Raw genomic sequence first — 16,654 nt, forward strand, 5'->3', positions numbered from 1 at the left:
CTCACTCAACCTGCCACCACCTGTGCTGCAGCCACAGGGCATGCATCACATATGTGCAGTAGGCAGCGTAAGGCAAACGTCTCGTCAGCATGAAGGGGGTGCACAAGGGTGTCTGAGGGTTTGTCATGGGTGTTACCCATATTGAATTTCAGAGCAACAAACAGCACACATTATATTGACACCACCACTGCCATGTCTCCGCGAATCCTGTCCGTTGTGTCCAATAATGCCCGCTCCTGGGTATCACTATGAGGACCCACCACTGATGCCACCCATCGTGTTACTGCAGAGTAGGTGCAGGTGTATTTGCAGGGCTCGTCCGCGCAGACGACTGAGAGACATCGGCAGTGTAGCCGGCTGCACCCTGGAAGGATGCGGAGGAGGAGGTGTGGAGGGCAGTGGTGACTTTGCCAGTGACAGGTAAGCAGTTGGTTCTGGGGCCAGCCAGGAGCAGCTCGGCATGAAAGAGGCTGCAGATCTCCACGACTACATGTCGAGCGAATCTGCCCCTCCCTGTGCACTGCTGCTCGGAGAGGTCCGGGGAGCTGCGCCTCGGTCTGTGGACCCTGTGGCGAGGGTCGTGCCCTCTGCGACGCGTCTCTCTCTGCGGTAGCCCTCCCTCCTGCTGTGCAGGTGGGCGTGCAACAACACCGTGTTGGGGGGATCCACGTCCCTGCGGCGGACGGCGTGGACTGCGAGGCTGCTGGTGCTGGTCATGCTCTTCGTCCTCCGAGGGTCTCCACACACCACCCAACTGGCAGGTGTTGGTCTGAGGGGTTGTGCAGGGTAGGTGTGTGGTTCCTCGGACTGGGGCTGCGGTTTCGTGTCGGTCTGTCCTCTGGCTTGGCGGGGGGTGGTGGAGGGCAGGGGTTGCCCTATGTGACGCGGTGGCCTCCTGCGTGGGTGAGGGCTCTCCCCCGTGGAGCGCACCTTGGCACCTGCCACAGGCTGCTGGCTGCAACACGCCTGGTTGGAGGGAGACTGTTTCCCCCAGTGTGGGAAACTCACTGCCTTGAACCTAAAATCCCACACTTCCTCTTTTGACAGCTGCTTCAGCTCATTAACTGACCACAACGAGCAAGGTAAGTACTCTCAAGTGGAACCCCGCTGGCTTTAATTGCCTGCGGGATTCCCACCAGCGGGGCTTGCGCGTGCAGCCCCGCACGTCAGCGCGGTACCCGGAAGTGGCCGGGATTTCGTCGCGATCCGGTCACGTGACCGGAGATCGGGATTTTCGGGGCCACCCCGCTGGGAACCCGCCGGAAACACGCTCCTAAAATCGAGCCCATGGTGTAGTTTTAAAACAAAATCAGGCCATTTTGCGGTCATTATGCAAAAGCTCACGCTAGTCTCTATATGCCTTACTTACTTAGTATCTGTAAATAAATATAGCTAGTTAATTCGGAACCTGAGCTCAGCTAGAATGTGGTGTGCTAATGTTACCATCTTTTGGAGTGGCTTGGAATGAAATAAAGTGCAGTGGATGTAATAATCTAAGATTAAGAGTCCAAACAGGTACCAAGTCTTTTCGTGGCAAAAAGTCGCCCGACTGCAGCATCTTGTTTGTAGGGGGATGAGAGGCCTGTTTACAGGAAGTGCAGTGAAATCATTGCAAGAAGGAATGGCTGAATATAATAACCTAAAGTTACATCACACTGTCAGCGGTGAGTTGGGAGAGTTCTCTCTCCAGTCACAGTTGGCAATGCGCTAATTTTTTTTTAAAATGTTTTTTTTTAAATGAGATGTTTTGCTGATTGTTAAGCAACTAACTTTTATAACAAAATCTAACTATTTTAAATAAGTCATATGAAAGGAACCCAGCAAAAGTGCCAAATGGATGATTCCACTCAACCTCCTCCCGAGATCCCCACCATCATAGATGCCATGTCCAGCCAATTTGGTTCACTCCACTTGACTTTAAGCCGCACTGGACACAGCAAAGACTATGGGCTCTGATAACATCCTGGCTGTAGAGCTTAAGATCCATGCACCAGAACTAGCTACTCCCCAGTCATGCTGTTCCAGTATAGCGATTACACTTGCATCTACCTGACATGATGAAAGATTGCCCAGATATGACCTATAAATAAAAAATGGATAACTCTAACCCGGCCAATCATCATCTTATCAGCCTCCTCGAAATCATCAGTAAAGTGATGGAAAGAGTCAAATAATGACCCATGTTCACCAATAACCTGCTCATGGACACTCGGTTTGGGTTCCACTGGAACCACTCAGCTGCAGACCTCATCACAGCCATCATCAAGTCAAGGACGCCAGAGGACAGGCACCATTCAACAGAGTATGGCACTAAGGAGCCCGAGCAAAACAGAGGTTAATGAGGTCAAAGAGAAGACCTTTGAGTGGTTGGAGTCATACTTGACATAAAGGAAGATGGTTGCGGCTGTCAAAGGCCAGTCATCACAGCTACAGGACATCACTGCAAGAGTTCTTCAGAGAAACATCTTCAGCTGCTTCATCAATGACCTTCCTTCCATCATAAGGTCAGCAGTCAGGCTCTTCATTGACAAATCCAGTGCTCAGCTCCAATCACAACTCCTCCGATTATGAAGCAGGCCACGTTATCCAGGTCCTGCAGTAGGCTAGCAACAGGTTTGGGCTGACCAGTGCAGGTAACATTCATGCCACACAAGTGCCAGGTAATGACTCATAACTCTTAATTATCTTGAGCAAGAGAAAGCTCAACCACCTCTCCTTGACATTCAACAGCACAACCATTGCCAAGTCCCCTGCCAACACCACCTTGGGGTTCACCATTGAGCAGAAGCTTAACTGGACCAGCTGCATCAACACCACAGCCACAAGAGCAAGGAAAGGCAAGGCTACTAGAGCAGGGTAGAGGCTGGGTACTCCGTGACAGGTGGCTCACCGCCTGACCACTCAAAGCCTCAAGTCAGGAATGTGAGAATACTCGCCACTTGCCTGGATGGGTGCGACAGCATTCAAGACTCTCAACACCAACCAGGACAGAGCAGTTCACTTGATCAGTGCCTTCACCACTGGCCCCGATGTTCACTCTCTCCACCACTTATACACCGTGGCTGCCGTATGTACGATCTACAAAATGCACTGACCAAGTTTGTTTCAACAGCACCTCCTCCTCCTGCCAAGGAGGACAGAGCAGCAATGTTGGGAACATACCATCCTGACATATATCCTTGCTGCTGGATTAATATCCTAGAATTCCCTAATTAACAAACACCACAACCACAGCATTTCAAGAAGGCCCACCACCATCTTCTCAGGGCAACTAGGCAATAAATGTGGCTTTCCCAGCATCATCCACATCCCAAGAACAAATCAAAACAAAAAGCACAATGACAGGAATGGACTTGATAAGCATGGGTTATACTGACTATGTGCATGCAAAGCTGGAGGGTTTTTTTTGTGACCCAGTATGGCACATCACAAGGGTGTAAATAAAGCTGCAAGTTACATCCAAATAAGGTTCAGGAACTGCAAGCCTACTGAGTTAAAGGGAGAATGACACAAAAATTGCTAAAAGAGTGCATCAAAACACAGACACACACCAGGTGAGAATAAGATTACAATAGCCATTAGATCCCTACTAATCAAATATACCTTACAAAGATTCACAGATTAGATTTACACATGAAAAAATGGTCAGCTGGGTAATGCATCAGAAGGCTGCTCACACCCTTGGAACAAGACCACAGCACGAGTCACCGCCCTCATGAAACAAAGGATAAGGGTCGAGAGAACAAAGCTTACAGTTTCTGAGATTAATGAGATATATATAAATGTTATACCATCAGCATATTTCTCTTCTTTTACAACCACAGCCTCTGAACAGTCCTTTTTTTCCACCGATTTCACCCTCTTTTGTTCTTGTTTCACAGACACCTGTTTGACTGAGGAACTCTGAAGAACAGGCTGGGCTGAATCCACAATGCTGGCCACATCTTTAGTAACAGCTGCTTTCCTTACAGAACTGTTCTGGTGATTAGAATTGGGGACTGGAGAAACCTGAGGATTCAAAAATGCAAACTTTAACTTTATTTTGGAAATAGCCAAGAATTAAACCCTCTTCACATCATAAATCTTAACTGGTCTGAAGACTTATGATATTGAAATGATACAGCATGATAGTCACTATTAAAGGTCTAAATATTGGAAGGGGGCAGGGATCATCGAAGATTCTTCTCTCACCTTAAGCCTCCAACCTCTCCCTCTTCTTTGCAGCTGCTTTTCTCTCTAATTTTGCTACAACCAGTCATTGTTCATTCAAACTTTCTCTTCTCATTCCTTTTAAGATTTAATTATACCCCCTAATCATCATCCTCCTCCCTACAAAACTGTAGCACTTTACCTCTGTCAATCTTTTCCTACAATTTACACTTTAAAACCCAACTGCGGGGTCACCGAATCACTACTTGTGGATTTACCTACTTGCCTCAACTGTGGTGGCACCCTGTACTACTGCCCATGCTCCTTCACCAGGTTTTTCAATGAGAGAGAGTCAGGAATCATCTCTACACACTCTGGTATGAAGGTAGGGCAGACAGCTCATCATGTGACAGTGAGATGACATGAAGTGCTCCAAAGTAATTTAGCTACACTTTTCAAAGCTTTTTGCTGAATGTACATTTTACATGAGCGACATGTCATAATTCTATGTACTATGATCTCTTCTACAATCCTATAAATGCAATTTGCTCAGTTATATGCATTTTTGGTCTTTAAGGTCTTTTTTATATCTTTCATTTGCCCAAGCTATTTGCAATTTGCTTCACATCGGCATATCTGATTACAGCAGCGAGAGAAGCAACATTGGAATGTATACACAAGGGTTCAAATGAACTCATTAGAAAATCTGGTCACCAATAAAAGTGATCTTTTAAATTATACAGTAAAAATGGATATATATTAATAAAAGACTCAGAAAACACCGAGGAATATTTGTTCCACTCAAACAGATTCAGAATCAATGAAACAATATCAGAGATTTTACTGCTCACTTTCAATTTCCAGGCATAGAGATGATTGTTTTTTTATTTGCTGAAGTTGCTTACTGAGGTACCTTAGGTGCAGGTGGTTTGACAGAAAATGGATTCACTGATACTCCAGCAGGCTTTCTCTTCTTCAAAACTACAACAGGTGGCGGCGCAGGTATTGGAGACGCCTGTTAAGTGCAAACATTGACCGCTTATGAACAATACATAAACACTGAAGATATACCATCATAAAACAATGGGATCAGACAATAGACAATTCAAGAACACGCAATGTAAGGCCATAAGACCATAAGAGATAAGAGCAGGAGTAAGCCATTCGGCCCCTTGAGCCTGCTCCATCATTCAATGAGATCATGGCTGATCTGATTTTTACCTCAACTCCACTTTCCTGCCTTTTCCCCATATCCTTTGACTCCCTTGCTGATCAAAAAATTTGTCTAACTCAGCCTTGAATGTATTCAATGACTCAGCCAAGAATTCCAAAGATTCACGACCCTCTGGGAGAAGAAATTCCTCCTGATTTCCGTCTTAAACGGGCGACCCCTTATTCTGAGACTATGCCCCCTAATTTTAGATTCCCCCATGAGGAGTAACATCCTCTCAGCATCTACCCTATTGAGTCCCCTCAGAATCTTGTATGTTTCAATAAGATCTCCTCTCATTCTTCTAAACTCCAATGAGTATAGACTCAACCTGTTCAATCTTTCCTCATAAGACAACCCTTCCATACCCAGAATCAACCTAGTGAACCTTCTCTGAACTGCCTCCAATGCAAGTACATCCTTCCTTAAATAAGGGCACCAGAACTGTATGCAGTACTCCAGGTATGGTCTCACCAGCACCCTGTACAGTTGTAGCATGACTTCCCTGCTTTTATAGTCCATCCCCCTAGAAATAAAGGCCAATATTCCGTTTGCCTTCTGGATTACCTGCTGCACCTATAGACTTTTTGTGCTTCATGTACGATGTAATTATCTGGAATAATTTAAACCAGATCTGGCTCTTTACCTCTGCATGAAGATCCTGAAGTATATCTCCCAGTAGATCATCCTTGGACAGATCAACATCTTTCTGCAAAAAAATCAAAATGTGATAAAATAGAGAGAGATAATTTACAGTAGGGTTTTAAGACTATATTTTGTTTTAAATAGACTCTGCAGTGAATTCTTCCCCTTTGGACCACTACGGCTGGAACCCTGCACCGCTTTATCTCTTCAGGTGAGGAGGTCAAGATGGTCGGTGACGTGACTTTCTGCACAGCCAACAACAACTTGCATTTATATGGTGCCTTTCATGTAGAAAAACGTCCCAAGGTGCATCTAAGAACTAACCAAAAAATGAACACCAAGCTAAAGAAGGAAATTATTGGTGGGGTGCCCAAAAGCTTAGCCAAGGTGATGGGTTTCAAGGAGAGTATTAAAGGAGGGGAGAAATGGAGAGGCCAAGGGGTTTAGGAAGGGATTTCCAGAGTGTGGGGCGAAGGGAGGAGGGAGATGCACAGGAGGCCAGAGTCAGAGGAACCAAGAGTCGGGGGGGATTGTATGGCGGGACAAAATTATGGAGATGTCGGACATACAGTCTGATATCATAGAAGCAGTGGAGGGGTAGAGTTGGACGTCATCAGCATGCATACGGAAGCTGACCCCATGTCTGTGGATGGTGTCACCAGGAAGCAGTGTGTAGATGAGGAAGAGGAGGGGAGCAAAGGTAAATTCTTGGGGGACCCTGGAGGTAACAGTGCGAGGGTGGGAAGAGAAGCCATTGCTGGGTATGCTCTGGCTACAACTGGATAGGTAAGTATGGAACAAAACGAGGGCAGTCACAACAGAGAGGCACTGGAGGAGGATGGCATGGTCAACCGTATCAAAGGCTGCAGAGAGGTTAAGGACAACAAGGACAGATGATGCATCAAAGTCAGTCACAAAGGATGTCATTTGTGATCAGAGTCATGTTGCTGCTGTGGGAAGGCAGAAACTTGATTGGAGAGATTCAAACATGGAGTTGCAGGAAAGATGTGCACGAATTTGGGAGGCAACTCATTCAAGTACTTTGAAGAGGAAAGCGAGGTTGGAGATAGGCCAATAGTTTGCAAGGACAGAGGGGTTTTTGAAAGAGGAGGGGGTGATAATGGCAGTTTGAAAGGGAGGGGGACAATACCCGAGGAGAGGGAACCATTTTCAATGTCAGCTAGCATGGAGGCCAGAATGAGAATTTGGGTGGTAAGCAGTTTAGTGGGAATAAGGTCAAGGAGGCAGAAAGTGGGTCTCATGGACAAGATGAACAGAGAGGGATTGAGTGGAGACAAGAGAGAAACTAGAGAAAGACACAGGTTTGTCTTGGTGGGCCAGAGGAAGGGTGGGGGGGGGCGGGGGGGACGCAGCAGATGGAGCTAAACAGATGGTCTCACTCCTAGTAACAAAGAAGTTCATGAGCTCATTGCACTTCTTGTTGGACGTGAGGGTGCAGGGGGCAGAGGAGAGGTTACTTTTGCTCACCAGGATGATCCTGGAGTAGTGGGCCCTTTTGGCAGAGGCAAGTGAGGCAGTTAGCACTTGACAGGGTTCAGCCAGATCTAGCTAAACCAGTTGTGCATCAGACACTCTCAAGTCTGCACCACTTTGATTTGAGGGAGCAACCAAGGTGACAGAGTAAAAGCTTTGCTGGAGTGAAGCACATCAAAAGGCAGAGGCGAGGGAGTTGAACAAATTGATGGCTGCAGTAATATAGTGGCAAATGGAGGGCTAAAGACTAGATGTTTGAGAGCTTGAAAGTGACTGAGGGGACAGAGATCATCAATACCCATCAACACTGCTCCTAGTGCTACTTTTCCTTCTTCAATCAGAAGTTTAAGACATGCACTCCTCCACACACCATCAATGCTGCTCCACACTGACCCAAAAGTAAGCATGCCTCCACAGAATGCAAATGGAGAGTTCTGGCCCAAGTACTACAATCTAGCGTCCAGCAGAGAAACCAAATTTGTATCCTGACACAATGTGTTATAAATAGAAGCACAGAGTACAAAAGCAAAGAAGTAATGCTATCTTATACATAAGAAATAGGAGCAATAGGCCATATGGCTCCTAGAGCCTACTCCTGCTTATATCAACAGGTTTGTAACTGTGTTTCCCAAAAGGGAAAGAGAAGGGAAAAAAACTAAATTTAAATCCATCAGTTAACAGAAAAGCAGGAAACCTGCATCTCATTTACTATGAAGAGATTATGCCGCACCTCTGCTTTTTTCTTGGCCGTGCTGGCCAAAAACATAGATTTGATGTTGTTGGGCTTTGAAACCATCACATTCTTCTTCTCTTTGTTTCCACTGGAGTTTCCTTTGCCTACAAGAATGGACCAGAGAGTAGCAAACAGAATCCAGGCATTTTAACAAAAAGACGACATCTAAATTTTTAAAAATATGATCAATGATCCACCTAAAAATAGAAGTACTTAGAAATACCAAGTATTGATGGAAAAATTGGAGACATCTTCAAAATTGAATTGAACATTAGCAACTCTGACAATGTTTTTAATATGCTTTTACGACATGCCGAGAAGTCATTTTCCATAGTGCATTAATAGTTATTCCTGAACTTTACTGAAAAACTAACAGTTTTACAAAATATTGTAACTAAACAGAGAAAGAGATCATCAGAATGTTTACTTGGTTAAGACTAATAACACAAGGTTAGAGAAGTGCAGCAATTTCTAACGGTGTGACCTAAAATGACAATCGGATGAATTTGTGCAAACACTGTTTCTGTCTCTTTAGTTACAAAATAAATTGAGGGGAAACAAAAATTGCCTAAGATATAGGAGTACAGCAATTGCTGCAGATAAACAGCTGTCCTGGGTTTTCTCATTAATGTAGACAACCTCAATAATAAGTCGAAGTGACCAGCAGCATCCCGAATTATTCTAAATGCTCGATCACTCACATTCAATGTGGAATATTAGAAGTAACACTCAGTTACTGTCAAGTTAACAATCTGGACTATCAAAGGGCTATTAGCATTTGCAATGGAATGCATTAAAAGTAAGCTCCGCCTTATTCTCTTGACCAATGCGTGAATGAACCATCAGTAGTTCTGACTGCGTCGCAAACTACTTCCCTTGGTCATACAGTTGCTGAATCTTTACCTTTGCTTTTTGTATCAAAGACATCTTCTGCCAAGTCATCATCAAAAATTTCTCGACCATCTTCCACATAACCGATCCCCTCTGGCAAATACAAATACAGCATTAAAAAAAGCTTTCTACAATAATAGTACAAGTGTCTTTTTTAGAAGACACAGTGATTACAGGGATGATTCCCATCATGTCTTAAGGAATTTGCCTTAGCAGGACGCACAGCTCCATTATGAAGAAGGAATTTAGTGAATGAAGTTTAGTACCTACCATCATCAACTATCCAGTCGTCTTCCTGCCGTTCACAAACAAGTTTGGAGTACTGATCTTCATCAAGCTCCTCATAAACATTTGAAATCTTTTCAACCTGAAAGACAGTAGCATTTGACACCATGTTATACCACGTGGGAAAAGAAGTGGACTTCACCAAACTGGTACAGCACCTGAACCAGTGCCACAAAGTACAGATCCCTTAGAAAGACACCAAAGGCTAACAATTGTACAAATCAGTGGTATGTGCACCAGTTAAGTGTCCATTAAAAATAAAGTACTATCTGCCAAAAGAACACTTACCGATCACGAGAAGAACGTTACCTACAGATCAAATCCATTAGAACTGATGATAAATCTATTTCTGAAGGACTGCACTACATGTAGATCCTCCTCCCTCAGATATAACACTACACAAGGTGGAAAGTGTGTATGCAGAGTTAACAGCACATGCCCAAGAGTGTTCGAATGCAAGTTGATCTAGTGCTTTAAAGAACAATATTGCCTTCCTGCCACTAGAGGCCCTCCAGTAACAACTGACAACAGAAAATTGATTCTGGACCATTTCCATATATCCTACAGGTGCCACAGTTATCTTAAATTTCCAACAAATATTGATCCCAAACCACTGTCTTTTTGGAGCAATCTTGTCTCAGAGTCAGGAGGTTATAGGTTCATATCCCACTCCACAACTTGAGCACATAATATACACTGATAACAATGCAGTACCAAGACAGTGCTGCATTGTCATAGGTGCTGTCTTTCCAACTGGACGTAAAACCACTGGTTTACAGACCTGAGTTAAATTCAGGATAAACATAATCTCCCAGATTACATGGTGAGGTGGGGAGTGTGTATATTGTGATGCACAAGGCCTCGAAGTTGTGTGGGATGGGCTGGATGAACCAGTAAGTCTTTTCCTGTCCATCATTGTTTGTATGTGTGTCACACAGTTTGACCCTGAAGTCTGAAGGAAATCAGGGGTGCACAAGAGGCCAGAATTGGACGAACACAGAGTTCTCGTAGGGTTGTAGGGCTGGAGGAGGTGACAGAGATAGGGAGGGTGAAGCCATGGAGGGATTTGAACACAAAGATGAGAATTTTAAATTTGAGGCGTTGCTGGATAGGGAGCCAATACAGGTCAGCGAGCAAAGGGGTGATGGGTGAATGGGACTTGGTGTGAGGGATACAGGCATCAGGGTTTTGAATGAACTGAAGTCTACAGAGGGTGGAAGATTGGAGGCCGGCCAGGAGAGCATTGGAAGAGTCGAGTCTGGAGGTAACAAAAGCATTGAGGAAGGTTCCAGCAGCAGATGGGCTGAGGAATAGGCCTCTTACCTCATTTGTTGACCACGGTTGCTTAACTACACAAGTAGATCCTTTACCTTTAGGGGTATGTACTGGTTTTGTATCATACCAAATATTTCTTTGAATACTTGCCACTGTCTGTAGGTTTACCCATTAACAGTTCAGCTCAGTTTATTGTGGTTAAATTTATCTCATCCCTTTGAAGTTTGGTTTGTGACTCTCCCTTCTTTCTCCCTCTCAGACCTAATATCAAATTCAATCTTATTATGGTCACTATTTGGAAGATGCTCCTTTACCGTCAGATTGTTAGCTAATTCTGGTTCATTATTCATCACTAAACCCAGTATGGCCTGTTCTCTTGTCGTGGTAAAACATTTTTTCTAGAAAACTGCCCCGAATACATTCTATAAATTCATTGACTTCGCTGTTTGAACTGTTCTGCTTCTCCCAATCTGTATGAAAATTTAAAAATTCCCAATATAACCACTTTGTTTTTGCTATACACTTTGCTGATCTCTGTATTTGTACACCCCCCCCCCCCCCAAACAAACTGCGTCACTATCAGGGGGTCTGTAGACAACTCCCATCTTGCATCCTTTGCTGTTCCCTAACTCTACCCATAATGTTTCCACTACCCGATCACCCTTACTGAAATTCCCTCTTTCTACTGTGCCTTTTATCAATATTGCTCCTTTCCCAATTTCCCTGTCCTTTCTAAAGATCCTATTGCCTAGAATATTTAGCTCCCAATCATGGTCAAGTTGTAGTCAGGTCTCCGTAATGGCTACTAAATCATACCCTTTAAACTGAATTTGTGCTTCTAACTCTCGTTTTATTTATTATGCTAAGTGCATTTGTGTACAGATCTCTTATCTGGGTAACTGTCCCCCGCCCAGTCCATATGTCCTGCTGGTTCTTTTTCTCATGCTTTTTGACTTAGTGTGGACCTCCCACCCACCCCCTAACTAATTTAAATCTTTCCCCACTGCCCTATTTACCCTTTCCACAAGGACACGGGTGACTCACCAGTTTAGATGAAGACCGTAACATCTGCACAGCTTTCCTTGGTCCCAAATGTGGTCCCAGTGTCCCAGGAATCTGAAACCCTCCCTTCTACACTGTCCATCCAGCCACACATTGACAATCCTTATCCTTCTCTCCCTGTCTGGTTCAGCATGTGGCACTGGAAGTAATCTAGAGATTACTACCCTGGAGGTTCTAATTCTAAATAATTTATCTCCTTGAAATCCCTTTGTAGAAACTCAAACCTATCCTATCTATGTCATTGGTTCCCATATGAATCATGACCTCTGAGCTCATTCTCCCATTCCAGAACCTTTTGTATTCACTCTGTGACGTCCCTAACCCTGGCACCTGTGAAGCAACATACTATTCGGAACTCTGGTTCACATGTACAAAAGACACTATCTACCCCCTTGACGATAGATTCTTCCACAATGACACTCGCCTATTCTTACTATAGATACTGATCTTCCACGGGTAACCACTCAACTGACATCAGTCACATGAACTTGGGGCTCCATATCAACACGAGTAACTAAATGCAGCTTACTGGTGCGGAAATTTAATAGTCAGAACTTTTAGTTAACAGATCTTTCCTTAGCCAGAAATATAACTTCTTATCCCATGTTAAAATGTTAAAAGCTTAACTAGTTTACCTCGTATTTTATTTTCTCACCAGCCTTGGCCTTCTTCAGGCGTTCCAATGCTGCTACTCGCCCTCCTTTCTCTTTGCGATCACGTTTTGAGCGTGTTATTGCCAAGCCGCATGAGTTAGTATCACCTGAAAGATTTAATTTCAAAACACATCATACATTAACCCATGCTGATGTGGTTCCACTTTAGACCAAATATCTCTAGAAAACCTCTCAGTGAGATCACCTTTTAATCAGTAGGTTGCAGGCACAAGCCTCATCTGGAGATTTGAGTTCATATATTATACAGATACCACAAAGTGGTGTCCTTGCCATCTGTCTATCCCAATGAAACAATAAAACATCCTGCAGTACTGATGGCAAAGTATAAAGATTAGCCTGGATCTTGGACAACAGTTCTCCATATCTTGTGCATAGTTTTGCCCAGACCCCAAGCACAACCAGATATGGCACCTTATTAGGTTCAATTTGATCAATGATGGAAACTGCATGTGCAAACTGGTAATTGCACTGTGCAAAGTGGTGGCACTGAAGGAGGGGTGGTAGAGAGTATAATTAGAGCAGGACAAATTAGCACAGTCAATTCCCATTATAAAAGTAGCAATGGGAATTTATAATGGAAAAAGTTGACAGGAAATGCATGCATGTATAAGATTTTTAATGACCAGAGCAGCAATGTTTACTGCAAGAAGGACATTTACATTAGAGGGACATTAAAGGCACATCAGGCTTCAAGAGTTAATACTGCGTAGGCTTCAAAATCTGACATTGCACCATCTGTGGCAAGGACTGGCGCTCGAGAATGGAACTTTACAACCATTCACGATGTTGTAGCATGGCAAAGTAGCTAAACTGTTTTGGTGCTTACACCATCGTCCTTCGAGACAGGCCTATTGGTAGAGGGACGTTTATAGTTGATTACTGAGGAATTCAAAGTCCTGAAAAGATTTGAAGTATGTCGTACTTTAAGCATGAATCAGACAACTTCTCATTATTAAACCAATCAGAATGACAGCAGGCTATTCCACCAAGGCTGACAACATGTCTCAGATTCTGCAGTTATCCTGAATTTAGCCATGTTTTCACAACAAGACTGTAGTGGGATTACTGGATACAGATACATTGAAGAATAGTCAATAAAACATAACATTGTTGAATAGATGCAATACAAATTCATCAGGTATACAAAAGTTAGCCTTTTAATACAACTGGAGATTTACTTTAGGAAGAGAGGAGAAACACAAAACATTTTTAAACATAAAACTGTGACACTTGACAGCTTTGCAGCAACACCAGGAGTTTCACTCAGTGATTTACCATCAGCAAGTAGGAGTGTTATTGCATTGCAATGTCACAGGTGAAGCAATGAAGCCACATGATAACTCCAACTTCCTCTGTTAATGCACTGAATTCACAAACTTGAATCAAGTTTACAGACACCATCCCAGTGCGAGAACAAAAAGAGGACAAAAGCAGACAGTTCCAGTACACTGGCTGTACATTTAACTCTCAGTACCCAGCTTCCATACGCCAGATATATTTGTAACACACTGGATCTTAAACAACCAGCTGTAGCAGTAACACCTGGAACATGGCTCCTGTACATCAGCTGTAGCTGTAACACTGTCTTGCACTGGCACATCAGCTGTACATTCAAAGGCCAGAGCACAACCCCTTACACCAGCTGTATCTGTAACTTCCAGTACCCAGCTCCCATATACCACCTGTATCAGTAACACCCAGCACATGTCTCCTGTACATCAGCTGTACCCGGGGCAGTTGGTGCCCGGACCCCGCGCCCGGGGCAGTTGGTGCCCGGACCCCACGCCCGGGGCAGTTGGTGCCCGGACCCCACGCCCGGGGCAGTTGGTGCCCGGACCCGTGGCAGTTGGTGCCCTGACCCCGCGCCCGGGGCAGTTGGTGCCCGGACCCCACGCCCGAGGCAGTTGGTGCCCAGACCCGTGGCAGTTGGTGCCCGGACCCCGCGCCCGAGGCAGTTGGTGCCCTGACCCCGCGCCCGGGGCAGTTGGTGCCCTGACCCCGCGCCCGGGGCAGTTGGTGCCCGGACCCCGCGCCCGGGGCAGTTGGTGCCCGGACCCGTGGCAGTTGGTGCCCGGACCCGGGGCAGTTGGTGCCCGGACCCCGCGCCCGGGGCAGTTGGTGCCCGGACCCCGCGCCCGGGGCAGTTGGTGCCCGGACCCCGCGCCCGGGGCAGTTGGTGCCCGGACCCCGCGCCCGGGGCAGTTGGTGCCCGGACCCCGCGCCCGGGGCAGTTGGTGCCCGGACCCCGCGCCCGGGGCAGTTGGTGCCCGGACCCCGCGCCCGGGGCAGTTGGTGCCCGGACCCCGCGCCCGGGGCAGTTGGTGCCCGGACCCCGCGCCCGGGGCAGTTGGTGCCCGGACCCCGCGCCCGGGGCAGTTGGTGCCCGGACCCTCTCCCCCCCACCCCACACACCTTATCCAGGCCCCTCTTCCCTTTACCCCTTACTCCAGCTGCTCGCCCCACTCTCTCCCTTATCCCCGCCCCTCTTGCTCTCCCTCTTTTACCCTGGCTCCTTCCCCTATTATCCCGATCCCGATCCTATTCCCATTAGGCGAGCCCCTCTGTCTGTTCCCCCCCACCCCCCGGATCCCTTTCCCCATTACCCTGCTGCTCGGGCTCGGCTCCGGCCTCCCTCTCCGGACCCATTCTCCTTTCCTTCCCTTCTCTTCCGCCCGCTTTTGATTCACAACGAAATCTGGCGCCAAATCCACCGGAACTAATAGAATGAAATTGCTGGGACGGAAAAACGTCACGCAGTAGCGCGCGAATAGGAACGGCGAATGTTTGGTGCATAATAGAGCGCGGCCATCTTTGATCAAGTCACGATGGCATTTCTGCCTGTCTTCTCTTCTGAATGAGAGAGCCAGGAGGTTTCTGTGCTGAACTGATGGACTGCCAATAACATCCACAGTCTAATAAACAATCAATTACGAACTCTCACATTAAGATATATCCTCAAAGTAATAGTAGTGGAATGAAAAGATTGCAATATTGAAAATGTCAAAATTCTGATATATTTTCTATATATGCCTTTAAAATTGGGGGGTCCAGGTGATAATAGCCAAACGAGAGGCAGTCGAAGCTGACTTCCTGTACCAGTGGGGACTGCGACAAGGCCCCATTCAATTTTGGTTGCTTTCAGTGATGTTTTGACATAGAATGAGCAAAAGAGCAGAGCAAGAAAGAAAAATAATTTGCATTTGTATAGCACTTTTCACGTCCTTAGGATATCCCAAAGTGCTTCACAGCTAATGAATTTATTTTTCAATCGTAGTCACTGTTGTTTTTTAGATAAATACGACAGCCAATTTTCATACAACAAAGTGCCACAAATAGCAATGAGATAAATGATTTGGTTTTGGTGATGATGGTTGGAGGAGAAATGTTGACCAGGACAGCTGGTTAACTCCCTGCTCTTTGAATTGTGCCATGGGATCTTTTACGTCCACCTGAACAGGCAGATAGATCCTCAGTTTAATGTCTCATCCAAAAGGCAACACCTCTGACAATGCAGTACTCCCTCAGTGTCAGCCCAGATTATGTGCTCAAATCCTGGAGAGGGACATGAACCCAAGTTCCTCTGACTCAGAGGGGAGCGCCTCCCCCTTCACATCACCCTGTAAAATGTTTGCTCACTCACAAATAAGACCCTGCACATCCTTGAGGCAATAAGTTAAAATCTTAGGCCTAACTAATGTCTGGATCACTGTTTTTGACCCCTTCCTTCTCACTGAGGCCGCTCCACCCAGCTTCACATTCTATCACACTCCCCTCCACAATCACCATGGTGGCGTCATGGCAGTCATCTCGGGATCCCACCTTGGCCTTCACCCTTTACCTCTGGCTCCTTTGCCACACTTGAGCATCTTACCCTTTAACATCCCTTTCACCTCTCCTTTAAGATCCTCCTCAATGCAATGATTTAAAAGCTCCGTCAATTTAATAACCTCTACCTAAGTGCTTAATATAACTGCCAACTAAACTAAATGTTTATTGTAAGCTCACTATTAACTGAATGCCTCCTGTAAACCAAGGGGCTGATTTTGTGATCTTGCGCTCGATAAGCGCTCATTTCAAGGGGGCAAAGCACTGGGAAAATGAGGGGAGACCTATTGCACCAGGGCGCTGATCTAATTCCATTGCCGCCAATTTTTCTGTCAGGATTTGGGTGGTGGGGGGAGAAGAGCGCTGCCCCTCAGTGAGGTGTTAAAATTAAAATTTAATGCAAAATGAGGA

At 45.6% G+C, this 16,654-nt stretch overlaps 1 protein-coding gene across 3 annotated transcripts in view; it reads right to left on the reverse strand.

Annotated features, from left to right (window-relative positions):
* Positions 1 to 15,102, reverse strand: part of pola1 (polymerase (DNA directed), alpha 1) — a 212,063-nt gene extending 196,961 nt beyond the window's left edge. For all 3 annotated transcript variants that reach the window (XM_067992806.1, XM_067992807.1, XM_067992808.1), the window contains exons 1-8: positions 15,022 to 15,102; positions 12,380 to 12,504; positions 9,393 to 9,489; positions 9,135 to 9,215; positions 8,229 to 8,335; positions 6,006 to 6,068; positions 5,063 to 5,164; positions 3,792 to 4,008 (exon numbers count right to left, since the gene is read on the reverse strand). In XM_067992806.1, the coding sequence (XP_067848907.1) occupies positions 3,792 to 4,008; positions 5,063 to 5,164; positions 6,006 to 6,068; positions 8,229 to 8,335; positions 9,135 to 9,215; positions 9,393 to 9,489; positions 12,380 to 12,504; positions 15,022 to 15,064 (835 nt within the window). In that variant the 5' untranslated portion in view covers positions 15,065 to 15,102. The remainder of the gene's footprint in view (positions 1 to 3,791; positions 4,009 to 5,062; positions 5,165 to 6,005; positions 6,069 to 8,228; positions 8,336 to 9,134; positions 9,216 to 9,392; positions 9,490 to 12,379; positions 12,505 to 15,021) is intronic.
* Positions 15,103 to 16,654: the final 1,552 nt, after the last annotated feature.

Source organism: Heptranchias perlo, chromosome 11 (genome assembly GCF_035084215.1).
Source record: "Heptranchias perlo isolate sHepPer1 chromosome 11, sHepPer1.hap1, whole genome shotgun sequence".
NCBI lineage: Eukaryota > Metazoa > Chordata > Chondrichthyes > Hexanchiformes > Hexanchidae > Heptranchias > Heptranchias perlo.